Source organism: Ailuropoda melanoleuca, chromosome 1, assembly GCF_002007445.2.
Source record: "Ailuropoda melanoleuca isolate Jingjing chromosome 1, ASM200744v2, whole genome shotgun sequence".
NCBI classification, from domain to species: Eukaryota; Metazoa; Chordata; class Mammalia; order Carnivora; family Ursidae; genus Ailuropoda; species Ailuropoda melanoleuca.
The window spans coordinates 103,623,932-103,650,979 of record NC_048218.1 but is presented as its reverse complement, the minus strand read 5'-3'; the positions used below and the strand labels follow the sequence as shown (position 1 = coordinate 103,650,979).

Genomic DNA, 27,048 nt, shown 5'->3' with positions numbered 1-27,048 from the left:
GTAGTAAGCTTAATGAGATATGCTGCCTCTCTTCGTTTCTGCTGTGAGTAGCATGTTCCTTCTGCTGGTTTCTGCAGCCTTTGCTAAATAAGTCAGGAACTTAGTCCCTCCTGGGGCAGTTAGTGTGATATCTAGGCCATTCTTTCAATATTGGGAAAAAGAGGGGCACCTGAGTGGTTCAGCTGGTTAAGTGTCTGCCTTCGGCTCAGGTCATGATCCCAGGGTTCTGGGATTAAGCCCATGTGGAGCTCCCTGCTTAGTGGGGAACCTGCTGCTCCCTCTCCCTCTGTCTCCTGGCTCATGCTCACTCTATCTCAAATAAACAAAAATTTTTTAAAAAATATTGGGAAAAAGAGAAGAGTTATGAAAATCAGAGGAGGAGGAGGGCTTTTGGAAGCGGATCCCATTACATATGACTGCTGAGAAGTTTCTTTGGCGCTTTGATGAAGACTTTTAAGATTCCTCATGGGAATATTTCTTGTGAGAGTAGCACACAGGTATATTTTATAGGCTTCTTTTCCTTTTTCCAAAATAACTTTAACATTACACCTACTCAAATAAGTTACTGTCTTATATGAACTGATTCATTTGTCAATAGTAATTGCAGAAGCCAGCGCGTGGGCTCACAACTCCAACAAGAACACAAAGTGTATTGTGTTTCAGCTTAAGTATGTGGAGAGACAGTGAACTTGTTCTTGTTCTAGTGACATCCATTGATTCACATACGGTTTCTTTGTGTCCTGAAACTGTAAGTTCAACGGAAAGGGGACAGGGACACAACATGGGCAGAATGTAAGAGATCATTTATAATATACCAAAAAAGGAATATCTCGTTATATTAGCTTCTTCAGCCTGCCATAACAGACTGTAATAAATGCGTGGCTTAAAACAACAGAAATGTATTTTCTTCCAGTTCTGGAGGCCAGGAGCCCAAAATCAAGGTGTCACTACGGCCTGGCTTCTTCTGAAACTTGTAAGGGAATCCTTCTTTGCCTCTTTCTAGCTCCTGGTGGCTGGCCAGAAACCTTTGGCATTTCTTGGTTTACAGTTGTGTAACACCAATCACTGCTTTCATCCTTACATGGCATTCTCTGCATTGGCACGTGACCATCTTTTTTTTTAAGGACACCAATTATATTGGATTAGGGGCCTACCCTACTCTAGTATGACTTTATCTTAACTAATTACCTCTATTTCCAAATTTGCGTGACACTATTTTCAAATAAGGTTACATCCTAAAATACTAGAGATTAGGACTGCAACATACCTTTTTCTGAGGAGACACAAATCAACACTTAATACTCATAACTTTTCACAAGAGAGTGGGAAGGAAGGAAAGAAGGAGGGAGGGAGGAAAAGTAGTAGTTATGGATAATGGGTTAGGCAGCTACTTGTCCCCATTACCGTTTCCAGACCAGTACTTCCTTACCCTTTTATAACAAAAAATTGCATCCTAGGGGGCCCTGCTAAACTACCCTCTCTTCCTTTTTCTGGTAGATACTGTTATATACTGACCAGTTACTTCTCTCCACTCAATATTGGGCAGTGGTTCTCAAACTTTGTTGTATATTCCAGATCACCTGGGAACTTGGTAAAAATATATAGAAGCCCAAGCCCTATCCTACTTCAACAAGCCTGTTTCTTGTATCTTTTAATGGCTCTCTAGGTAATTCTAATACACTCTGAAGTTTGAGAACCACTGGCCTTGGGCACATGGTTTGTAGTCTTTCTACCCCAACACTTGCCATCCACAAAGGGACTCATCCAACACCAGGTCTATAATTTCTTGACCTCTTCACCCTCAAGGACCTTCTATTCCACTCTATCACAGCCTGCCACTCCCATAGCCACACTCTGGACCTTGCCAGCATTATCTCACTAATCTGGAGTAATTAGTATTATAGGAAATGAGCTGCAATTCTTGAGGGTGGAATTATAAGGTAAGTTCCCTTTTTGCTCTCAACTGCCCTTTCAACTCCCTCTCTAAGCTAGTTCTTGTTTTGTTTTCTTTGTTATTAGAGCAGACCGCTAACTTTTCTGGCTTTCAGGTCATAAAAATTATTCTCGGAATTCTCAGTCACAAGAATAGTCTCAGTGCAATCATTAAAATGTTCAACAGAACTTGAGCCACATTCAAAGCTAACACTCCTCTCCTCCCTCATCTTGTTACTGCTGCTTGCTGGAAAGCGTGTGGCAGGAGAAAGGAGTACCTATGTTCGGTGCTCTTTCCTCTCCATCCTACTTCCAGTTCGGCTGCCTCTGTATCCTCCAGGATTGGATCAAGAGGAGAGAGAAGAGGTTGTCAAGGTTTCACTTGGTTGTCATGGACACAATCCACCATGGCAGCCTTTGGGATGGCAGAATTCCACTGCTTACTCTATCCTTTGATGGCCATTTTTGTGAGTTTTGAGGAGTTATTTCCTTACTCCAGTAAGCTCCCATGATGGAGGCAATGTCTCTCACCTCCTACTGGCTTCCTACAATTTCTTCCTTAGCCCCTGGCCATCTGGTGCCCACTCCCTCAAGCTAGTCATGGAATCTGGGATGACTCCAGACTGGTTCCTGCCATAGGCCTATATCTGGGCCAGGAGAAATACTCACCCACCCTTGCCTAGCTGCTGATGAATATATAGCCTGCTCCCAATGCAGCCTTACATACCACCACCCCATTCCCCTTACATATACCTAATTTGGTCTGAGCTTCTCTTACCAGTCCTCACACTCTTCAAACTCAAGGAGGCACATTTGAAGCTCTACAAATGGTTTTCTTAAAGTATCTTTCTCACATCATTTGAGAGAGGAGCACCACTCCCTTCACCTAGGACAGAAGGGAAGAAAACGCCAAGGTACTCCAAAAATTCTCCACACTTGTCTTTCAATTTTTCAATTCCAAAGCTTGCACACACTCCAGATGGATGATGGATTAAGGGTCACAAGACCGGTTTGACCATCTCTTTGCAGGTCTCACATAGGTGATATAATGCCTCATTATAGCACCTTTTTTTTTCTTCTCAGTCTTTAGGGCTTCAGCCAAAATTAAAACCGAAAGAGCTTCAATTAAACATCCTGCTTACACAGAACACTGCTCCCTAATTTAGAAAATGGCTAGTTTGCTTGTTAAACAATTCTCACTAGGACCATTACTTGACCTCGAGGGGACCCTTATCTGATTCATGGTCCCCTTAACTTTCTCTCTTCACTAGCCTTCTCCTGCTTCCCTCACTGCCAGGTTAGATTTCATAGTGCATACTTTCGGTACTTCTCTTGCCAATACCATAATTTCCTTTGTCTCTTTATCATTTCATAATATCAGTCTGGAAGAACTTCAATCTTAGATGAACTCAACAGCTCATATCCCCCATGCCGGCCTCCGGGCAACTGTGTACCACAACTGAGAAACACAAAAGGGCAAGTTGATACAACTATAATTTTCGGGTCACTAGCTCTGGGCCCTCAACTCAACACTGCCAAAATTCTATTATATTTACTTGGCCAACTGGCTCTCTTGATCTCAGGAACGGTCACTTCATGTGTTTCCCATAATTCACAACCTCTAATGCCCTACCCTAGTGCTCACTCTCAGAAAATAACTCACCTTTTATATCCTGGAGAATACAGAAGTCATTATCTTATGATACCTTCTCCCTCACAAATTTACTACCCAACCTACACCTGTACCCATCCTATTCTCTTTCCCTCCTGTTAAAATAGAGATGTTCTTTAGTCCAAGAACAACTCCTCTGTTCCTTTGGACCTTATCTCCTCCCACCTTTTTTTGGAACTATACACCATTAATTATCCCTTCTTACAACTTCAACGTCCCTCTTCTGGATTCTTATCAATATCTAAACATATTAAAGTCTACCCCATCTTAACAAACTAGTCACAGCTTATACTATAAAGTAATTAACTATATACCACTATTTTTCTAGGTATTTCATATATCCAAATTATTTAATCATCACATTGTCCCATGAAATAGGTAGTATTTTTATCTCCATTTTCTTTTCAAGAGAAAACAGATTCAGAGAGATTACATAACTTGCCCAAGATCACACAGCTGATGGATAAAGTGGGATTCAAACCCAGGCGGTTTAGTTCCACAGCCTTTTCTATTCACTGCATACCCTGTTGGTCTGTTTTTATCGTCTGTTGTTTCTCTAGGTTTTTATTGCATTGTCTTGTCTCCTCATGACCTATTTCCTTCCTCCTGCCAACTTGTATTATGGTAAGTTTAAAATTTACAGTAAAGGGATGCCTGGGTGGCTCAGATGGTTGGGCATCTGCCTTTGGCTCAGGTTGTGATCTCCAGGTCCTGGGATAGAGCCCCACATTGGGCTCCTGGCTGGCTCGGCAGGGAGTCTGCTTCTCCCAGTCCTTCTGCCTCTCCCCCTGCTTGTGTGCTCTCTCTGTCTCTCTCTCTTAAGTGAATAAAAAAAATCTTAAAAATAAATAAAATATAAAAGGTACAGAAAAGCTGCAATAATAGTATAATAGAACCTCTAAATCCTTTATAGAGATCCACACACAAATCTAGGTATACAAACACATACACAGGCAGTTACACATGGAATGATTCAAATTTCTGTTACCATAGTATACTAACTATAATTGCATTAAGTACAACTTCACTGCCAGAGCTTCAATCTTCAATATAATTAACAGATGCCCATCATGATCAGTGACAGTGTCCAATCACAACACTTTTTTCAAAATTTGAAAAATTTTGATTAGTCACTGCACATCTGTTGTTCAGTTCAAGCACAGACAGCAAAGCATCCAATTGTGTTGCCTTCTTTTCTTCCAGTGATAAATTCACATGACATTTTTAAAAAAAGATTTATTTATTTATTTTAGAGAGAGAGAGAGAGTGCAAGTGGGGGGGAGAGAGGGAGAGAATCTCAAGCCGATTCTACACTGAGTGCAGAGCCCAATGTGGGGCTCAATCTCATGACCACAAGATCATGACCTGAGCTGAAATCAAGAGTCAGATGCTTAACTGACTGAGTCTCACATGACACTTTATAAAATAATATTTGAAAGAGGAAATTGACCAAAAAAGACGAAAGTGCAGGAAAGAAAAGTGATAACACTGAAAGTGAAATTTGAATCAAGCACAGATGGAGTTATAGAAGAGATAACTGGGAATATTGATATGCAGCCAGAGGAACTTACTGAATGCAGAGTTATCGAGATTAAGGAGGAAAATGTGATGAAAAGCTTAAAAGTGTCTCAGAGGAAGTGACAATGGCAAAAAGTTCACATTAAAAGAACTTTTGAAGATTTCACAACATTGTAAATGCAAATGATAAAATGATTCAAGCTGATCTAAACTTAGGAATATGACAATTTGCCAATGTACAAAGAAGATGCTTGATCCAAAGAGTTATATGATCAGAAGAACTGTTCAAACTGCTCTAATTTTTTAAATACAATACTTCAATCCTCAGTGTTTCTAATATTTTAAATTCTAGTGTACCAAATAAAAACTAGTTTTACTAGTTTTTTAATTTTCCTACATTTATAACTGACCATCATAATGTTTTGACAAAAATATTTAAAGGTCATGAAACAATGGTAATTTTTCCCACTAATTATGAAAATAATTTTGCACAATTTCACTTTACATGGTCATTTGAATGCTGCACTACTATGCAAAGTGAAGAGTGCATATATGTATAAATTTTTTTTTCCTGAACCATTTGAAAGGACTCTACAGATACCATGATGCTTCACCCTCTAAATAGTTCAACATGTATCTTTCTCTTACGAACAGGGACATTCTTCTACATAATCACAATACCTCTTATGACTCTCAAAAAATTAAAAAATGACACCATAATATATGTAATATTCAGTACATATTCAAATTTCCCCAATTATCTGAATGATATCCTTTATAGCATTTTCTTAATATCCAACATCTATATGAAAATCAGACCTAGCCTTTAATTTCTTCTAATCCAGAATAGTTCTACTGCTTTTTTTTTCTCTTCCTCTCATGACATTGATACTTTTTAAAGAGTTCTGTAAAATGTCCCACTATTTGGATTTGTCTGATTGTTCGCTCATGCTTAGATTACAAATTGATGTTCTAGAACTTGTTTCTTCCACCTGCCCTACTCCTACTCCCCAGACAGGGACTAGGTAGCTATAGTAAGTTATTGTGAAATTTCTGTAATGCTCTTCTCGCCATCTTATTCTTTTCTCTCTCTCCTTAACTAACCAACAAATAACCAACCAACCTTCTTCTCTGCAAAAAACAAAACCAAATGACTCCACAACCAAATCCCTCAACCCTCCCATACTTTCTTAAGAATGAGTGAAATTCATCATCCCTTTCTTCACTCGATTGTTTCAAGGAGAGTCCCTCTTTTAATCCCTTGGGTGCTCAAATGCGCACATGTTCTTTATCCCAATCAAAATCTACTCTAAAGACTGAAAATCCTAAACTAAAATTGAAATGACTACCATCAGTTTAAAGGGACACATCTCCCAGGGGATGATTTGTCTTTTAACAAACTTCTGTGAAGATGTGTGCCCAGTGCCCATCCAGTTTCCAAGGCATAATAGACGCTGACATTTTGTTGAAGTGAATTGACCTTTATATAGCACAGTGGGCAAAATTTCCAAAAGATTTCCAATCAAACTGTCTTAATTAAAGCACTGCTTTCAGACTTACAACTGTTTCTATTGATAATAGTTTATACAGGAGAGTGCTAGAGTCTTGTATGACCAGGTAGGCATTTGAAAAAAAAATCTCTGAAATACTGTTGATTTAATCTTGGCCAATAATTCTTGTTAATATAATTATCAACGATGGCTTATATCACCAACTAGTTTATAAACTTGAATTCAAAAAAGGCATTATTACACATCTTAAGGTCTTATTCTCCATAGCTCCTAAAACATGCCTTATCTGCAGACTTCAGTAGAAACTTGCTAAATTAAAAAACATATATATGTATATTTATTTTACAAGAATACCACATGGATGGTGGTTTGTCCTCCTCTGTTCACCATATCAGAAGGTATATAATGTCTGTTAATGGTCATTTTAAGTGTGATCATTTGTTTAAGGTGGTATATGTCGGATTCCTCTATTGTCAAATCATCTCTTTCATTTTGTTATTACTATTGTATAAGGAGATACTTGGAGACAATGTGAATATCCTATTTTCTAATCGACCTGTTGGTGTTAATATCCATTAATAATTATTTCCTCATCAATTATTATTTTGGTGGTTACAAAATGATTTTTTTAAAGATTTATTTATTTTAGAGAAAGAGAGTGCATGAGTGTTGGGGGAGGGGTCAGAGGAAGAGAGAGGATCTCAAGCAGACTTCCCCCTGAGCACAGAGCCTGATGTAGGGCTCTATCTCAGGACCCTGAGATCATGACCCAAGCCAAAATCAAGAGTTGGGTGCTTAACCGACTGAGCCACCCAGGTGCCCCACAAAATGATGTTTTAATGCTATCAACCCATCTACATTTATTAACTGGCATTCCTCTGTAAAGATGAGTTTTCCCTCCACTCATTGTACCCTTGCCCTTTGAGTATTTTTATCAACTCATGGGCTCTTTTTCATTCAATATGTTATAATGAATTGCCATCCTTATTTTTGTCATTTAAATTGCCCTATTTGGGCCAGTAGGAGAACCTTCAATCTGGCTTCTGTGTCCTTTGACATTTTCCTTCAGTTCGTGAATGCTTATCTGGTTATTTTTAATTGAGTGTCAGATATTGCATTTAGATAAATGTAAAAATAGTTTGAGGCTTAGGATAATATTATCTTCTTCCAAGGAGGATTTATATTTGCTTCTGGCAACAGGTTAAGACCACAAACAATCCTAGATCACCTTAATCCAATTGGAGGACTTGAGAGGATTTGAAGTTGGGAAGGTTAGTCTATTTCTGGTTTACCATTACTCCCAATGCAGTCCTTTGGGTCCCAACTTATAACCTGTCGTCACTCCCTTTGACCTTCCTCAAACTTCAACTTTTATACCCTTCCCCTAATAGTCTGTCAAAAGTTCTGTTCAGCTTCTCAGCCACCTCTTTGGGAAAAGCACCTCTAAATGTTCTGCTCACCTCTCAGGGTTTCCTTCTCTCAGATCTTGTTAACTTCATTCTTCATTTTAGCTCCTAGAATGATTTTAAAAATATTTTGTCCAAATCTTGTGGGTTTTCTCAGTAAGAATGTAAGCCTGAATTACCAAATCTATTACTGGAAGTGAAAGTTCCCCTTACCTTAGAGTTGACTTTTAAAAATAAAAATATTGTCATGTCATTTTCCTAATTAAAACATTTCAATGACTGCCGATTTTTCTTTTTTCCTTTTTTTCTTTAGACTCACAATCCCAAGATCAAGGGTCACATACGCCACCAGCTGAGCCAGTCAGGTGCCCCCTGCCTATTTTTCTTCAGAATCTTTAATTAGGCCTGAAGGTCTACATCCCCAAATCATCTCCAGCCACTCTCCCTCTTACATTCTACTTTCCAGATCCACTGGCTCTCTTCTGCATCCCACACTTTCACAATTCTGGCTTTGCACACAAGGTTCCCATCCCCTGACCATCATTAATTGCTCCCACCCATCTCCCTCTGATCTAGTTAATGCTTAATCATCAGAGCTCAGCCAAATGTTCTTCACCAAAGAAGCCCTTCCTGGCTCCCCCAGCCTAGGTTGGTATCTGTCATGGCACTCTGCTCTTCTTCATCAAAACATTTACTGAAGTTTGAAATTATACATTGATTTGAGTAAAATTTGCTTTCTTCCAGATGCTAAATGTAGGCATGGATCCTGTCCATTTTGTTAACAATTGCATGCCCAGCAACTACTTACAGCAAGTATTCAATAAAATAGAGAATGAATAAAAATGATCATCACTCAACAAGTCCTTTTCTCGGCCACTTATCTATGCAATTAGCCCATTTATTTCCACCACCAGGACTGCACCTAGGGTTTTGGTGATACAGCTAAAATTTCCTGGCTTTTAAAACTTTGAAGTCTGATTTTTTTTAAAGTTTCAGTTTCCATTTTTCTTATGGGCTCATTGATTTCATGTCCAAAGAGCATTATTTTTAACCAAAGAAACATTGTTTTTTGGTGACTTCAGAAAACTTTCAAACCAAGAGGTTACCTTGGTTTCAGTGTAAACATACTTATCATTGAGAACAGGTCATTCAGATTCTTGATTTCCAAGTTAGTTAACTTTTCAGCAAGTGAAAAATAAGAGTTTCAGGCAGGTGATGAAGTCAAAATACTATAGCAAATAATATTGTAAATATTTTCTTTTGCTTAATATAGATTTTCCTGGTAGAGTAAATTTCCATCTGTTTTGCATTTGAAAATAAAAGACAATTGCTTCTTAGAGTCTGTAGGCAAGAAGTCAATAAATAATGGGAACTCTAATTGATAATAAAGGATTTTGTTTTAAAACCAGATTTATATTTATATTACTAGAAACTTAGAAGAGCCTTCAATGATTTTTTTTATTTTCATATTTTACTATGCTAGACTCTGAGTTAGCTATATTTTCCCCTCTAAACCTGTAGACAAACAAATGTCAACTGTTTCATTTCTTTAGCCTCAAAGTAATTTCTTATTCAGTCAACTTCCCTGAATGGGATCTTCACTGACAAACTTGGGTAATGGGAACTGTAAGTTAGCTTAGGTTTAAAGGAATTACAGTTTGCCTCTGCTGAAGAAATGAGTGGACACACCACCACTGGACAACAACTTACTTCCAAGTTTTGTGAAAATAAATCTCTTCCTTCTGCATATGCAGAATACAGTCCAGTACTTTTTTAAAAAGATACACTTTTAAGCCCTCCTAATTAACCTTCATGTCAAATGAAGGAATAAATATGTTTGCTCTATAGCTTTAGAAATGGGACTATCCTTAGATACAGTAGCAAGCAGTGCTAGCTTCTCCCTTTACCTCTAGTCTTTGTTACCCAACTTCCTACTAACCATCTCCAGCTGGATATCTATTATATCTCAATCTTAACATGTCCAAAACTACACTGTTTCCCCTTGGTGCCAAAAGCCTGGTTCCCACAATCTGCATCATCTCAATGATTGACAATTACATTCTTCTAACTGCTCAAGCTACAAACTGAGGGGTCATTCCTGGCTCTTCCGTTTCCCTCATACCCCAAATCCAACTCAACGGCAAATCTTCTCAGCTCTACCCTCAACATGTGTCCAGAATCTAATCACATCTCATCACTGCCATGGTTACCACACTTGTTCATTCCCTAGACTATTAACTGATCTTCCTGCTTTCACTCTTGCCATCCTACAGGGTTCTTCTACACATAGCAGCCAGAATTATTCTTTTGAAATGTAAATTATGTAGATTTCTGTCAAGGTAGAATCCAAAGTCCTTACCATGGGCCTAAAAGGTATGAAATCTGCCGCTCCTCTGACCTCTTCAGCACAACTCTTTTGTTCATTCCACTCCAATCAAATTGGCTTTTGTGATTTTCCTCTAACTTGCCAAATTTACCTCTACGTCAGAGCCTCTGCATATGCTGTTCTGTTTACCAGAATGTTCTTCCCCTAATATCCTCAAGGCTAGCTGCTGTGTCTTCCTCAGACTTCTGCTTAAATATTTCCATTAGGAAATGCCTTTCCTGCACAGCACATCATTTTTAAAAAGCACCTCATTCCCTTATTCACAGCTTTTTAACACCTTAGCCAGAGTGACTATATATCTCAGTTTATCCAGGGCAGTCCTGGCTTCATCTGCATTGTCTTGACATAATTATAGATAATTATTCTCAAAGTGTTCTTATTTGATAAATTATGTGATTGTATACCCTTACCATGTCTTATTTTACCACTTTCATCATCACCTGATACCACTTCTATCTCTTCCCATTAGAATGTTAATAAGAATTGACCATTTTATTCTCTGCTATATCCCTAGCACTTAGAAGTGCCTAAAACATATACTCAAATATGTGGTAAATGAATAAATGAACAAATGAATGTATGAGTTGGGGTCATTAACTACCTGATTATGTTAGGTGCTCTTTTCAGAACTAGGGAGGACAAGATAAATCAGACATAGTTCCTATTCAATGCACAAGCTCCACCTGAGAGATTCTGATTTGACTGGTCTTGTGTAGAGACTAGAAATGTTTATTTTTAAAGTGGCTCAAGTAATTCTCATGTATAGCCCAACCTGAAAACCTATGGTCCAGGAGTTATCTGCCTAGTGGAGGAGTCAAATGAAAGGCAGGTAGGCATCAAAACCATCCCTCTTCAGTGAATGGCAAGGGTAACCAGTATGCCAAAATTACCATGTTAAATTTAGACATCAACATGAAAACTTATACTATGTACATGATACTTCACAGAGTGGCTGGCCAGGACTACTGATAAATTAAATTCCTAAATTCCATTTTGTTACTGAGAAAAGTCTTGACTATTGACTTTGTAGAGCCTGAATGGCAAAAAGAGAAACTATTATGGCCTAGAATGTCTCATGATAGTATAAGTGAGGACAGGGAAATTGTCCCACAGAGAACTGATTCTGGGACTTGATAAAAATGAGCACTTGGACACAATTTATTTGCAGGGAACAGCGTTGTAACCAAACTTGTGCATCTACCCTAATTATATCCTTAAGATAAACTCACACAGGTAGAAATGCTGTTAACTCAGATGGATCCCTGAACATAATTTTCATCAGCTTTAATTAATTGGGAATTCACTTTTTCAAAAAGTAAATGGCTTTTTTTCCTTTATTAAATGTAGGTTTACTCCAAATAGAAACAACTGAGTTTCTTAACATGCTAAAGAATAATAACTTTAGATACTTCAAGAAATCTGCTGCTGGTAATTCTCTCCTCTGACAATATGTAGTTAGGCTTAACTCCTCCTCTTTATATATTCTTAGCACTTTGCCTGTATACCTCTATTTTAGCTCTTACACAACATAATGTATTTGTTTGTTTTTCTATTTGGCCACAACCCCGAAGTCTCCTTCCCCTCCCAGTCTCCCAGCCCATCTCAAGTGTTTTAAAAGACTACGAACTCTTAAAGCGCACCTAGGGAACATCTTCAAAGCTGAGAATCCCTTGCCCTCTGAGATTTGGATTCAGAAGGCCTAGGATGGGGCTTGAGAATCTGCAGCAGACTTTCACAGGTCATCTGGGTGGTCAGTTCACAGACTTTACTATAAGAAACTGACAGAGAGTAGGAACTATCTTAGTCATCATTGCATAACTAGTGCCCAGCACACACATACCCAATTAATGTGTACTAAATCAACTGAATGAATGATCCAGAAAATATCTGGGGACTTCTCTGAGGGAATAATTTTGTATAGACTCAAAACCAGTTAGATCAAACAGCACTTTGATTATGTGCTGTAGGAATTACTCAACAGGTCCAAAACTGAAGGGGAATTGAACAGCATACTTGATTGTCATGAATCCTGTGAGGAGAACAGTTCAGTAGATGATTAGACAGTTGACAAATGCAAATCTTAGATAAACAGAATGATTTATGATCTGGCATAAACATTTTGGAACTTACGCTATTCATATTTTATCTATTTAATTTCTACTTGGCCTTATATCCTCATCTTTCTCAGAGGTACCTTACTGCTTCATCAGAGAGAGAAAAATTAGTTTCAAGAAAGAGGAGATTACAAAGGAGAAATATTTTTAAAACCTGAAAATGGTCCTTAAAGTGAATATTCTATCATTTTATGAAAATATGAATCTTGAGTTCACATTTATTTGTCTGACTCTGAACCAACTTACCTCTGATCTTTGAAGTAATTCACCCTAAATTTGTGCTGATTAAATTCCCTACTTTTGTTCTGACGTATTCTCTAACAGCATTTTCCAATGTTTTCCCATCAACACCATATTTAAAATCCACTTGAGGTAAATAAATTTCAGCCAAAATCTTTTCTTGCTCTAGAATCTCAAGAGTGCATCACTCCCTCAAAGAAATATAGGAAATCTTTCTTAGGTAGGTTTCAGGGGTTGACCCATTAATAACAACATCAACACAAAATTTTCAATAATAGATTTTATGTTTAAAAACAATAGTAATTCAGTTGCCTAGATAATAAGTTTGACTTTTCTTTCTCTTTGAATATAAAAGATACCTGCACATGTGAACTTCCTTTGAGTTAAAGAATTAAGTTGTCTTTATATAAACATAGTCAGAAAACATTACAGCCTGGACTTAGCACTCGTAGATAAAGAATTGCCAGTCTGCCATTTATGCATGTTGGTTGCATTCTCCATGTAACCTCAGTATAGCATTGCTAAGACCTAAGTCCTCTGTTTTCAAATCTCGGGTCTTTCATTGTACTGAGTCACATTAGTCACTGTTTCCTTCTTGATGTGGTAACCAGAAATGATTATCCTTCTACCAGAAGGATGTTGGGGAATTAACTATTACTAATAGTTGTGAAAACAGAAAGCAACATATTGATACTTATACTTTAGAGCATGTATTATGCTAATGAAAATGGGAGGTCTTGGGTCACTTGAAATTTCAAGTGAGTAGTCTTGGCTTTGGTATGAATAAATTCCTCATTGAAAGTACTCTACCAAACTGTGATCACCCATGCCAAGGCAAATCCAGCAGACAAGGATAAAAGAAATTAGTGATAAAAGGAAAACATGGAAAGGAAATTAGAATGTTTTAATCCTATAAATATATTTAAAAAGAATTAAATGGCTTAGGGCCATATATAGAAAGTGCATACCTACATATGCCATATATGTTGCAGGTATAGGTTTGTGCTTTTTGTAGTTTTAAAGAGTATTCAGAGAGAAGCCACTTACTCATGTATGTTTACTTATAATATTTAATCCAGGGACTTGACTGTGGTAGATACTCAGTGAATAAATTTTTTCTTTAAAGAAGTGAATTGACAAGTTCTATGATAAGGAACGAGTGAAGTAAAACTTGTCATACTTACTTGGAATATTAGATGGCTATTTGTTTAAAAGATTGTGCTAACATGGAAAGCTCCTTATAATATAGCGTTAAACAAAATATGAATATACAGTAATGTTGTAACAATGGGGGGGAACCCTTTGAATAAAATAAGACCAAACACAACTGTAGCAAAATGATAAAATGGGACTTTAGAAGGTTCAACTATGGGTATTCCAATGTCTTCTCTGTACTTCCTATTTTTTTCTTTAATAGACATATATTTCTTAATCATATAATTTGCTATACCTGTGAAATTGGCAGGAAATGTTATAGGAGTTGATGTATTACTTTGTGACAGCTCTTATATTTCTGACATATGGTCGTGTTGCTATATAACTGGTAGAGTTTGCAAGCAAGGAAACTAGTTAGAAGATAACTAACATAGTTTATGTATTAGCTAGGACCATGTTTAGCTACACATAACAGAAAACAGTCTTACCAAATTGGGGTTACAATGAGTTCAGCCTAGGACTGCTGTAGCAGCTTCAAGATGTCATGAATGACGGAGATTCCTACCTTCCTGCTCCTGAATCCTTAGCTTGTGGATCCCATCTTTATATTTCCCACATCATGTTCACTTTCATTTTTGTCATGATGCTCCATCTCCATCCTATGTTAGTATTCTAGAAAGAAGAAGAAATGGAAGGTGTGTCTACATATGTTAAAGAAAAGAAATGCTTTTCTAGAAATCTTCATCATATGTCTAGAACTATATGCCATGGCCACTCATAAGTGTATGGGATCTAGGAAAGTGAATTTTTTAGCTAGGCACATTGCTAGCCCTCCCCCACCCCTGCCCCAAAAGTATCTATTAGTAAGTAGTATCCGCTGTCCCTTCTCATATAAGGAATTCATTCACCACCTCCCTAAGAGAAACAATCTCAAAGTCTCATCCAGTTACTATAATGAGGTCAGAGTCCAGGATCCAGAGTTCCAATGATATGGAGTACTCCCAATCAACTGTGTGGCTCTTCATGCTCTGGCAACCAACTTTTAAAGAAAAGTGATTTGCCTCACTACTCCTAAAGTAAGTAATGGTAGATAGACAAGGTACAGGGTGTTGGTAAAAGTCCCATTCAGGAAAGGGGAAAATGGGAAATACACAGTGGTCACTGGTCCAAGAATATCTCCAGTCCTGTTGGATAACTGTACCAAGAAATCTCTACCCTTCGTCAGTTAATCTGCCAATTCCTGATTCTGTTCTGTAGGAAGACCTTCCTATTCCATTTCTTCCAGGGGTCACATTTGAGGTGGACCTTGTAGAAAATACTTTCTCTGGAGCAGTAAAATTTTAACAGTCTGAGAACAACCTAGATCCAAGAGCGGTAAATTCAGAATCTGGTGCCATTTTTCTCTTTGGGGCAACTGACATTCTGAAAGTCGAAGTGGAGAGGCTGAGAACTAGCTAGAGTTTTCAACTGCCTCAAGGGAAGTGGGGTAGGGAAGGTGAAAGATTTGTGTTCAGGGCCTGAGGAAGAAAGACTTTAAATTGGAATTCCAAAGCGCTACACACTGGACGTAACTTTGAACTAGTAGCTTTTAACTATTAATCCCTGGATTAAGGTGGTCTGCCCTTAATCCAAGTGACCCCCAGTGAACCACTCCTTCTCATATTCGTATTCATGGTCTCTTGTGGGCCCCTCCCACATAGACGCTGAGTTTGGTCATGTGCCTCGTTTTGGTGAAAGACACATTCACGATGCAAGCAAAGGCTTGCATATTGAGGCTTGTCTTCTTGGACTGCTCCCTCTTGCAACCCTGAGATTATCATGCTATAAGGAAGCCCAAATGAGTCCTGAGGAGAAGCCTTGTAGAGCAGAACGAGGGAACCCAGCCAATTGCCAGAACAGAGGCCCAAGACATATGGCCCTAGTTGAGCCAGGCCCAGCCATTTGAGCCACCCCAGTTGAGGCCTTAGGCATCACCAAGCAGAGATGAACCACATGTACTATGCCCTGGCTGAATTCCTAAGCCAGAGAATCCAGAATCATGAGCAAATGAGAATTGTTGTTTTAAGTCACTAAGTTTGGAGGTGGTTTGTACACAGCAATAAATAACTGAATCTCTACTAAAAGAATAAAGAATGCATAATTTACTTGGTGTGAAATAATAGAAATAAAAATATTTAATCCAAAAGAAGGCATGAAATGAAAGGACCATAGAACAGATCAAAGAGCAAACAGTAAAATGGTAGATTTAAACTTAGATACTTGCTTCTAGGTAACTCCATGTAGGAATAGGCACAGACCAGGATATTGTCTTAATACGGTTTTTAAGCCTGAAAATTCTATTTTACCTATTAGTGTCTGAATTCTGTCCATATCATTCCTATCTTAGTTGAATGGCCATGACTTGATGCAATTTGAAATAAGCCTGCTGGGGAGGTACTATCTTTATTTATTTATTTTTTAAAGATTTTATTTATTTATTCGACAGAGATAGAGACAGCCAGCTAGAGAGGGAACACAAGCAGGGGGAGGGAGAGGAAGAAGCAGGCTCATAGCGGAGGAGCCTGATGTGGGGCTCGATCCCATAACGCCGGGATCACGCCCTGACCCGAAGGCAGACGCTTAACCGCTGTGCCACCCAGGCGCCCCTGGGGAGGCACTATCTTTAATCTTTTTTTTTGCTGGTATGTCACCCAGTCTGGTTTAGAAGAGTTTAAGAAAGCTTGAAACCATTATCTCTATTACTACTGCTGCTTAGCTATTTTTATAGGCTTTCATGTTTTGTAAGGTAATATTCAACCCACAAAGTCTCCGAATTGTGGAATTTAGTCAGTTTAGATTTCAGACCACGGGTAGAGAGCATCTCTTTGCAAGCTGTGTTCCCTTCTCCCTTTCTGCCAGCTGTTGAGGATATAGCCATAATTAACTTTGAGCAAAAGGGTCTTTCTCCTCCGATATACAGTGATATGAATTTAACGTCGTGTTTCTTCCTCCGCCACTGAAAGGCTATTCAATATAGGAAGGGCTTACCATCCACATTTTACAGTCCACAAACTATAGCAAATTCACATGCGGTGTGTATTTTAAAGATGAGTACATGGTGCTATACAATTCCATGAGGGCAGGCATGGCGTCTGAGCTGATCAGGGCTGTAGCCTAAACCTAGTTGCATGCCTGACACACAACAGCCACTCAACAAACATTTGTTGAATGAATAAATTAGTCACTACGGTACTTAAGGGCTTTCCAGGACATATTCGCACCTTTACTGTCAAAGCCCCAAAGCGAGGTTTCCCTTCTGTTAGGATGTCTACGTTTTCTGTGAAACAGGAGCTCCTGCGACCGCGTCGGGTAGGGTGCCCACCGGGGTGCGCGGCTATGCCCACCCGTCAGGCATGGGGCGGGCGACCCCGTCTGGCCGCAGCGGCGGCAGCAGCCGTTTGTCTCTTCTCGGGGCTCCGCGGCTTCAAGGGCAGGAGGCGTCTTGTGAGGAGGCAAATAAAGCCAACCGCACAGAAACGGCTCGTTCCGTTTCACATCTTCTCTCGGGTGCCTGGGTTTCCTCGGAACACAATGACCCTCCATGTGTCTGCAGGCAGGTAGAGACTGCCCCACGCGGCACACACTTTCCCCCCTCACAGCCGCGCGCTCCCTAACGCGCGTAGACCCGGACCCGCCGGTACTCAGCTGGCGCGCGGAAGGACACGCCCCCTCGCGGGAGCACGCGGCCGCCGCACGCACACTTCGCGCGCCTCCCTGCGAGCGAGCGCGCACGCGCACGTGGGGCGGGCCTCCTTCCCGGCACCCACTGAGCGCCCGGCCCTCTCACCCCACCCCTCTCCCCCGCTGCCCAGGCTCCGCCTCCGCGACGGGGCAGCCGAGAGGAGGCGACCGGAAGCCACTTTAAAGCAGAGCTCGGGGTGACAGGCGAGCGAGCTGGATCGGAGTGCGGTCGCGGCTTTCTGCGCTCCAGGCGGCGGAATGGCCCGTTCGCTGCTTGTCGTATCTCCGGCCTGCGACCCTTAGACGCCCAAGCCCGCTCTCCGCGCCAGTCCTCCGGCGCGGACGCTGCCAGCGAGCCGGCGGTGCGGCGACCCGGCTCCTGCGGTCGGTTCTCTCAGGCTGCGCGATCAGGTAAAGGGCTCCGGGTGGGCTCTGAGGGACGGACGAGAGACCCTAACTGGGATGGCGGACGGGGACGCCGGCCTCACAGCCTCTGAGGGATCTAAGGTGATTGATATTTAGACTGTGCGGTTTTTTCTACCGAATTCACTCGGATCCCGTCAGTACCGGGATGGGATGGGTTTACATTTCTTAATCACTTACGGCCTCGGGCAGGTGTATAAATCGGAGGAAGACACAGGGGTTTAGTCGTCACCGGCGTCTCCCCGTTCCCACTTGGTCTGGGTGGGCGCGGGGGGCGCGTCTATGCGGCCTCCCCCGCCGGGCGGACCCCGAGCGCTCTGAGGCTGAGGAGCATTTCGCAGATCGAGGTGCCGGGCACGGCAGCTGAGGGGAGCCTTCCGGCAGACCCGCGCGCGTTCCGGCTGCAGCCCAGAAGTTTGCAAGCTGTTTTCAGATCAACTTTGAAGGCGCAGAAGTCTTCGCTTTCCTTGCCTCCATCCCGAGAGGCGCCGACCGCGTTTCCCCCTGCGCTTCTCGGCTCATTTCTGCGAGCCTCCGAGACTCGCAGGACGATCCACTCAGGAAGGTCGGTTGAGGAGGTGAGGAAGAAATTAACTGTGGAAGGCGCGGTGAGGGGCTTCTGGGGTGGACGGAAGCCTGGGCGAGGGTTGCTCGTTGGGACGAGGCTGCAGCGAGGGTTCGGGGGCGCTCCGGTTCCTGTCGAGGGGGAAGGTGGGGGTCGGATGCTCCGGAACGCCGGGAATTGGCCGAGCCGGGCGGCGCCTCAGCCGCGCTGCGCGGAGTTGGCGCGGCCCGGGGGGCGGAGCTGCGAAAACCGCCGTGGCCTGCAGGAGGCGTCTCTCGGACCCGGGCTCGGCGTCCCGGAGTCGCGCCGCGGCTGGTTGGCGCGAGTCCTGAGTTTGCAGCGGGTGGTTTCCGTGCACGGTGCCAGGGGCCGGGAGTGCGGGGAGGACGGGGGATATCACGAGGCGAGGGGTGGAGCGGTAGGTCGCCTGCAGCGGGGGACCGGAGGAAGTGTCCTTCCAATCTTTATTTTTATGTTATGCAAACTAATTGAGGAACTAGGTTCTAGTGACTTCCCCACTCCAGCCACTCCTCAGTTCTCTACCTCTTCCTCAGTTTTATTTCCGAGCCTGACGGAGGGCAATAACAGGAAAAGTTATAGTGTGTGTGTGTGTGTGTTGTGTACACCCCTATAAATAAAATTGGTTCAGTGTCTGTTTTCCCTTGATTGGATGTGATAGGAGTGGCGCGAGCGCGTGCGCGCGCGCGCGCGTGTGTGTGTGTACGCGCGCCCGCGCTCACAGACGCGCGAGGGAAGGCACAAGCGAGTTTAGTGTGGTGGAGAGGGAATACCACAATCTGTGCCAATTGTGCCTTGAGGCAAGAGCACCGAGTGATGAATAATAACGCCTGGCTTGGCTGCTTTCCAGTTGATTTATGTCTTATGTCAAGTCCCTCCTTGTGAAGCTTTCCCTAACAATGCCAGCTCACATTGAACTCTTTTTTTTGCCTTTTTCTTTTGTACTTATTGTGTGCACTAACACCTGGTTATATACAGTTGAGCATTGAAAAACGGGTTTGAACTTTCCGTGGTCGCCTATATGCGGATTTTGTGCAGTACTATAAACATATTTTCTCTTTTTTGCTATTTTCTCAATAACGTTTTCTTTAGCTTACTTTGTTGTAAGAATACAGTATGTGATACACAGAACACAAAACATATGTTAATCAGTGTTGATTCTGGTCAACAGTAGCCTATTAAGTTTTTCAAGAGTCAAAAAGTTAAAAGCAAATTTTTCCCGGGGTGGGTTCCTTGAACCGTCCCTACCCTGGTCTTGTTCAAGGGTTAAGTGTATTGTGTTTTATTTCTGAGTTTGATCATTAAGAACTTTTTATACATAGATTCATGAATCTCTCCACTGAGATTTTTAATATTCATTTTTTGGGGGAGTCATTTTTATGATTTTGTTGTTGACCTGTAAAGGCTAACGGAACTAGTTATTTAACAGGTGCTTTTTCTTCAGTAATTTAATTAATAAATATTATAGAGCACCCACCGTGTGCGTGGTACTGATACCTGGGAGGAGTTATTTGATGAAGTGTGGACCCTTGCATCAATGATCTCTTTTTTAGTCAGTTGGCCAAGAGAAGATTAATTGCTCATCACCAGCTCTTCTACCTCATACAGTGCTTAGTAAATCTTTTCAGAATTGGTTAATGAATGTTAGATTGTGAAGGAAACACCATTTGTCATTTTACAAAGTTTTCATTGCTTTTTACTGTAAGTTTTAGTTTTTTTCAAGGGGTCTGATTCTTTGAAGAGAGCACTCTTCTTGGTCTCAGTAGTTCATTAGGAATTTGACATTTGGTGTGTGTTTTATATTCTTGTGTTGTTTTTCTATAATATGCCTTCATTTGTTTTAATAGATAAAATCATATGTGTAAGTCTTCTGAAAACAAGAATAAGGAGGCCCTTTCTGTGAAGTTGTGTTTGGTTTCTAAGACAGCGTATAGTGGTTGCTGCTGATGTAGCTTCTGTTGCTAAACAAGCAACTGGTATTCTTCCTCCAGTAGTGGTAATGTTTTGGGAATTGTAAAAGTAGACCCTTAACATCCTCCGGGAATATATTGGAATTTAGAAATGCTTCAACATGCTCCTGGGTTTCTCCCATATAACATTTCAGTTGAGAGTCCTTGTTTCTTGAATATATCCTCATACTTTAAATTCACTCACTATTTAACTTTGAAGTTTATCCTTCATTTGGTGAACTTTTTTTTTTAACAAAGAAACAGGTTTTGTCACCTCGTGGGGTAGGTGATAAAGAAACAACTGTGAAGAGATCCACAAAGCAGAGATGTGGTTTCCCTGTTGTCATTTGTTAGCCACACTTATTTCTACCCCTCACCCTCCCACCACACCCTAGACTTACAGTAAAAATTCATACCCCAGCAGAATTACCCATTGTATATTGTCCACCAATAAATGTCAAGAGCCTGGTGGAAGGTACAATCTCTTTACGTTTACCTGCTATGGGCTTTTGAATAGCCTTAGCTGCTTTGGAGCCTTAATTTCTCAATAAAATTTAAAATTGACCTATAAAGATGAAATATGGTATAAGAGGAGTGACTTGAGGGACTTAGTCACAGACTAAAACCAAACATTTTGATGAATGAATGGGATCCAGTTTTTGTCAGTCTGTAAATGATCATCTTCTTTCCTTTCCTGGTAGGATTTTTAGACTCTGAGGAGCAATTGGAGCTAATCCACACCATGGAAATGGAAACCACCGAACCTGAGCCAGACTGTGTAGTCCAGCCTCCCTCGCCTTCTGATGATTTTTCATGCCAAATGAGACTCTCTGAGAAGATCACTCCATTGAAGACTTGTTTTAAGAAAAAAGAGCAGAAGAGATTGGGAACTGGAACCTTGAGGTCTTTGAGGCCAATTTTAAATACTTTGCTAGAATCTGGCTCACTTGATGGTGTTTTCAGATCTAGAAACCAGAGTGCAGATGAGAGCAGCTTACATGAACCTATAGTGAAAAAACCCCTGGAAATCAGTCCGTCGTGTCCACCAGCAGAAAACAGTATGTCTGTCCTGATTCCTGATGGGACAAGTGTTGGGGGCCAAATACCAGAAGCCCATCCTTCCACTGATGCTCCAGAACAGGTGGTTCCAATCCAGGATCACAGCTTTCCACCCGAAACTCTCAGTGGGACGGTGGCAGATTCTACAGCAGGGCACTTCCAGACTGACCTTTTGCATCCAGTTTCAAGTGATGTTCCTGCTAGTCCTGACTGCATAGACAAAGTCATGGATTACATTCCAGGGGTTTTCCAAGACAACAGTTTTACAATCCAGTACATTTTGGACACCAGTGATAAATTGAGTACTGAGCTCTTTCAGGACAAAAGTGAAGAGGCTTCCCTTGACCTTGTGTTTGAGCTGGTGAACCAGCTACAGTACCATACTCACCAGGAGAATGGAATTGAAATTTGCATGGATTTTTTGCAAGGTACTTGTATTTATGGCAGGGATTGTTTGAAGCACCACACGGTCTTGCCATATCATTGGCAGATCAAGAGGACAACTGCTCAGAAGTGGCAGAGTGTATCCACTGATTCCCAGGAGCACTTGGAAAGATTTTACTGTAACCCAGAGAATGATAGAATGAGAATGAAGTATGGGTATGTATTTATAACTACTTTAAAGCTGTTGTTAAATCCGATAGAGAAGGTCAAAAGGCTAAATGCTTAGTAGGGTGGTTTCTTTCAGTAGTAACCTAACAGGTTTTATTCTTTTGGCTGTATGCTATCCTGATTTTTCATGTTGGTTCAATGCAGACTATTTACCTAGCCAGACAATGAAGGTTTTATGATTCGAACAGTTCATATGTCACTCTACAATATGTGTGTGCCTGAGAAGTTGCATATACATTGAATGCTGTGAATCAGATTTTTAATCGTACAAGAGAGCTTGCTTTTGAAAGAAAATCCAAGGTTAATCTTATAATAGCATAAATAATGAATACCAAATTTATCTAATTTTAAAATTTTGCATATTGAGTAGCTGCTGTTTTTTAAAGGGAAATAATATTGTTTGGGGATTTTTGTGGTCCTCTTTTCATTTTGAATGGTACAGTTTTGTGTACTTCTTCCCAGACTTCTGAATCCTGCCCAAACATATTAAATTTCCTTTAGTTTCCTTAAGGCTTTTTACCAGTAAGTTTATTATTCTACTTATCTTACAGATAAAATTGTTCTACAATTCAGGCTGTTTTCTTAGATCTGAATAATGAGTTGAAGAGAAAATTTATCTTAATAGATATGTTTATCGTTTACATAAAAAACAGTTATCCTCAAGTTTTGTATTCAAGGCATGTGCATAAATAATCCAGTTCTTTTAGGTGTGGATGCCCAAGCAATATTCACTCAATAGGGAACTGAAACCAAGAGAAACTGAAACCAAGGAGCTGAAGTCCAAGAGAAACCCTTTTTTTTCCTTTTAGATTTATTTATCTATTTGAGAGAGCAAGAGCACACGCACGCAGGTGTGAGGGGTGGGGGAGAGAGTCTTAAGCAGACTCCATGCTGAGTGGGTTGGGGCTGGATCTCATGACCCTAAGATCACAACCTGAGCCGAAACCAAGAGTAGAGCACTAAACCGACTGCGCCATCCGGACACCGGCAAGAGAAACACTTTCTTAAGAGTCATCTTTGTTCATTGTTCACAGATAACTTGGGTTACACCAGCCCAGGTGTCTGGAGACTCAACAATCAAATGGTGTCTGTAAACCGTTTCTAAATTGTCTAATTTTATTAGTTTTGATGTTAACCTGTGTGCAACATAGTGCCAGGGCATTGTTGGCATTGTAGAAACCAGGTTTTTGTTTTGTTTTTGTTTTTAAACTTGCTCCCTTTTAGTATTACGTAAGTGGTTTTCTCTTAATATTGCATTATTTCAGTTGTATAGTACACAGGTCTGTGTGTCTTTTTAGCAACTTAATTATCACGAGACCAGAACTTGCATTTCAAAAGAGATGCATGAACCAAGATAAGAAACAATATAAGACCCAGGTTTAAGGCATTATTATATAGGAGCCCCTTGGAATAAAAGTAAGATAATACCAAAAATGTAGCTTAATTCATGGGCGGCTCAGTCGGTTAAGCATCCGACCCTTGGTGTCGGCTCAGGTTATGATCTCATGGTTGTGGGATCCAGCCCCACACTGGGCTCTGTGCTCAACGTGGAGTCTACTTCAGATTCTCGGTCCCTCTCTTGCCCTCTCTCTCCCTCTTTCTTTTTCTTTTCTTTTCTTTTCTTTTCTTTTCTTTCTTTCTTTCTTTCTTTCTCTCTCTCTCTCTCAAATAAATAAAATCTTTTTTTTTCTTTTAAAGAATGTAGCTTTCTAATCGTTAATGTATTATCTTGATGGTATTAGGTATTCAAGATTCTATCTTGCTTGGGTAGCAAAATTCTTAGATCCTGTAATAAAGCTAAGTACTTTTAATTTTTTTCTTTTAAAGCAAGCTTTGGAGGAGAGAAAAATGTTTTCCATTTTATCTTAAAAATCTTTTTAATAAGGTATTGTCCAAAATCTATGTTGTCCATGAGCTAGCAATTCTAAATTGGTATGTCAAGATAATTAATTTTATATACTCTCAAAGTCACTGTAATCCTTCCATCTGCAGATTGCAAAACTGCAGAATAGTGGCCTCCCACTTCACTCTTATGAAGCAAATTTCCAGTCTGCTGAATACTTCAGCATCTTGGTACATTAAGTTTCTATCTGTTTGAATTGGTCAGGAGGAAACTAGCAGGATTATTGTCCAACACATTACATTCTGTTACCATGAGAAGGCAAGACAGGTATTTTGATCTCAAAAAAATCCAAGAACTCAGGTCAGCAGCATATTGGGTATTTTATTCTTTGGTAAAATTACTTGGCTAGAGAATTAGACCTAGATATAGGCCTGTAAGTGTACATTGTTGGATCAGTTATAAAGTAGTTGCAGTGAGTGCTTGATTTCCAAATCTGTTTTAATGAACTAAACTAACATTTACTTCTCACTTGAGAGACAAAGTATGAGTGAATTATTGTAATTACTAATGCTGCTGCTACATTGTTAATGGTAGTAAGTGGTCCTGCTCTGATAAAAATAGCAAAACGTGGGGCGCCTGGGTGGCACAGCGGTTAAGCGTCTGCCTTCGGCTCAGGGCNAAAAAAAAAAAAAATAGCAAAACGTATTAACAGTTAATTACTAGTAAAGTGAAGTTCTCCATAGACAACGGTAAGAAATATAAGATTGTAGATAGCTAAGTGTCAAAAATTAGGCTTTTGGGAAGTTGACTTGTGGTCATTGCAACCTGGTTTTCCTTGTATTCCAAAGCGATGTTGTGTTTCCTGGCAACAAGATGCAGATAACGGCATGTTGAGCCTTGCTGAGAGATTCACAAACAAGCTGGAGCAGCCCAGGTTCACATGGTTACCACATTATTTGGCTAAAGCTATTAATCTCTGTGGTCAGGCCTGTAAAGCTGGTCTATCTGTACAGATTGCACATAACCAGGAAGTGTGTGTTCAGCTGTGTATATGCCCAAGTCTAGCCCAGAAATGTGGATTCAGAAATAATGAATGACAATTGTTTATCCCACTTGTTTTCAGCACTTTATATGACTTGGAAAATCATTATTATATACCGTATCCCTGTTACTTCATTGAATGGAACTTGGGGAAAGCTCATAGTTCTGGATCTCTAGAAGAGACAAAAGTTCATAGTTTCAAACTGTGCAGATAAAATTCTTTGTTTTGCAAATGTATTGGATTTAACATCTAAATTAATCCAAATTAGATGTGCAGTATTCATTTTATTTTCAAGAATGAAATTGGAAAGGAAGTTGAGCTAGGTAAGTTCACAGGTCCCTTCCAACTCTTTAGTCAAGATCCCTAGAAACTAAAAACATTTAAAAAAGGATTTCAATAGTAAATGCTTATTTGGTTCATTATAATGAAATTATTTTAATTATTCTTTTCCAGTTTTGTCTTTATCCCAGAGTATGATACAGTACCACTTTGCTCACTCTGCTTTTATATATCTCCAGATGTTTATTGCTGACATCAACTGGAAACTAGTTGTATGTATGAACTCCCCATATTTAGATGCCAAGGCTTCTTTTGCACACGGGATGGGCTTTGGAGAATTTCCAAATTCCAAATACACAGTTAAGAAAACAACATTGAATGTTTTGTTTTCGATTAAGAAAACATCGTCTCTGACAATTTAGGCACTCGTCCTTAATAGGAAATGATACTAAATGGCAGGACTAAGCAGTTTTAAAAGAGCTTTACTAACTATGTAGAATACTGTTGTGGTTAATTGAAATTGTGAAGGATGTGCAAATTTCTCTTTAGCAGCTGAGATCACCACCGTTTTTCGTATTATATTCATGTTAAAGTGTGCCAGAATATAGAACAGTCTCCTAGATATTACCACCCATGAAGGAAAGGCACTCTGCAAACTTTACTTGTAGGTAATCTGTAGGTGAAAATAAGTCCCAAGTTAAGTGGTAATTTCTAATCCTGAATTCCTGAAAGAAGGGGAGGGTGAAGAAGAAAGTACAAACCTAGACTCCATGGTTAATTTTTCTCAGAGGCCAGTGTTCTTTTCTCCTCTTTTGGAATTAAAGCTTATTGATTCAAGAGGAAGTTTTTCTAGTTTATGGTTTAAGCGTAGAGTGGTGTTATAGTCTTACTTTTGAGTGATTTTGATTGTTAATTGCTTTTAGAAGGTTGTTTTTTTTTTAATCTGTCCAAGGGACAATACCATTAGATAATAGAGCATATGCTGCTGTTTTCTATTTGACTTGCAGAGTGGATTGTCTAAAGTAGAATGAGCTCCTGACTGAACTATACTGGAATAGTTAAATTAGCCAAGTTAGCTGTGGTCTGCACAGCTGTGATGATATAGGAACTAACTCATTATGTGTTACTGATAACACTGGAGAGAGGAGAACAGCTGAAACTTACTATGCCTTGTGACTTTTTTGGTATTTCTTGAATATACACAGCTGGATGAGTTTGAATTTATTTTAAAAATTCCTGCCTAAGAGAGAGAGCTCCATAAGCAAGAGCTGTGTTTGAAGTGACTTTCAAAATGTGTGCCTTCTGCTTTAGGATAAAGCAATCCAATGAATTATTTTTTGTACCTCTTTATGCTCTATTTACATATGAAATAAAACTAATTGGCTTCTGTCTATACTAATCCAGAGAAGTTACTGGGTCTGTGTTGAGCTATCATGGGAATCAATAGCAATCATCCATTTATTCCCTTTCTGCTTTTTCTTGGCAATAAGCAGATTAGACTTTTTAAAGCAGCTGTCACCTGGCTTCAGGTTGGGGTCAGTCTGTTCCTGAAGTATTTACAGTAATGAAAATGAACCTTGCAAAAGCCAAAGATGTATAACTTT

The 27,048-nt window shown here is 40.2% G+C and overlaps 1 protein-coding gene across 2 annotated transcripts in view; it reads left to right on the top strand.

Annotated features, from left to right (window-relative positions):
- Positions 1-17,825: 17,825 nt before the first annotated feature.
- The window catches only part of TIPARP (TCDD inducible poly(ADP-ribose) polymerase), a 29,453-nt gene continuing 20,230 nt past the window's right edge, over positions 17,826-27,048 (top strand). The window contains exons 1-3 of one of the 2 annotated variants that reach the window (XM_034664006.1): positions 17,826-18,065; positions 18,419-18,655; positions 21,311-22,268. In XM_034664006.1, the coding sequence (XP_034519897.1) occupies positions 21,352-22,268 (917 nt within the window). In that variant the 5' untranslated portion in view covers positions 17,826-18,065; positions 18,419-18,655; positions 21,311-21,351. The remainder of the gene's footprint in view (positions 18,066-18,418; positions 18,656-21,310; positions 22,269-27,048) is intronic. The other variant, XM_002922432.4, reaches the window with a different exon arrangement.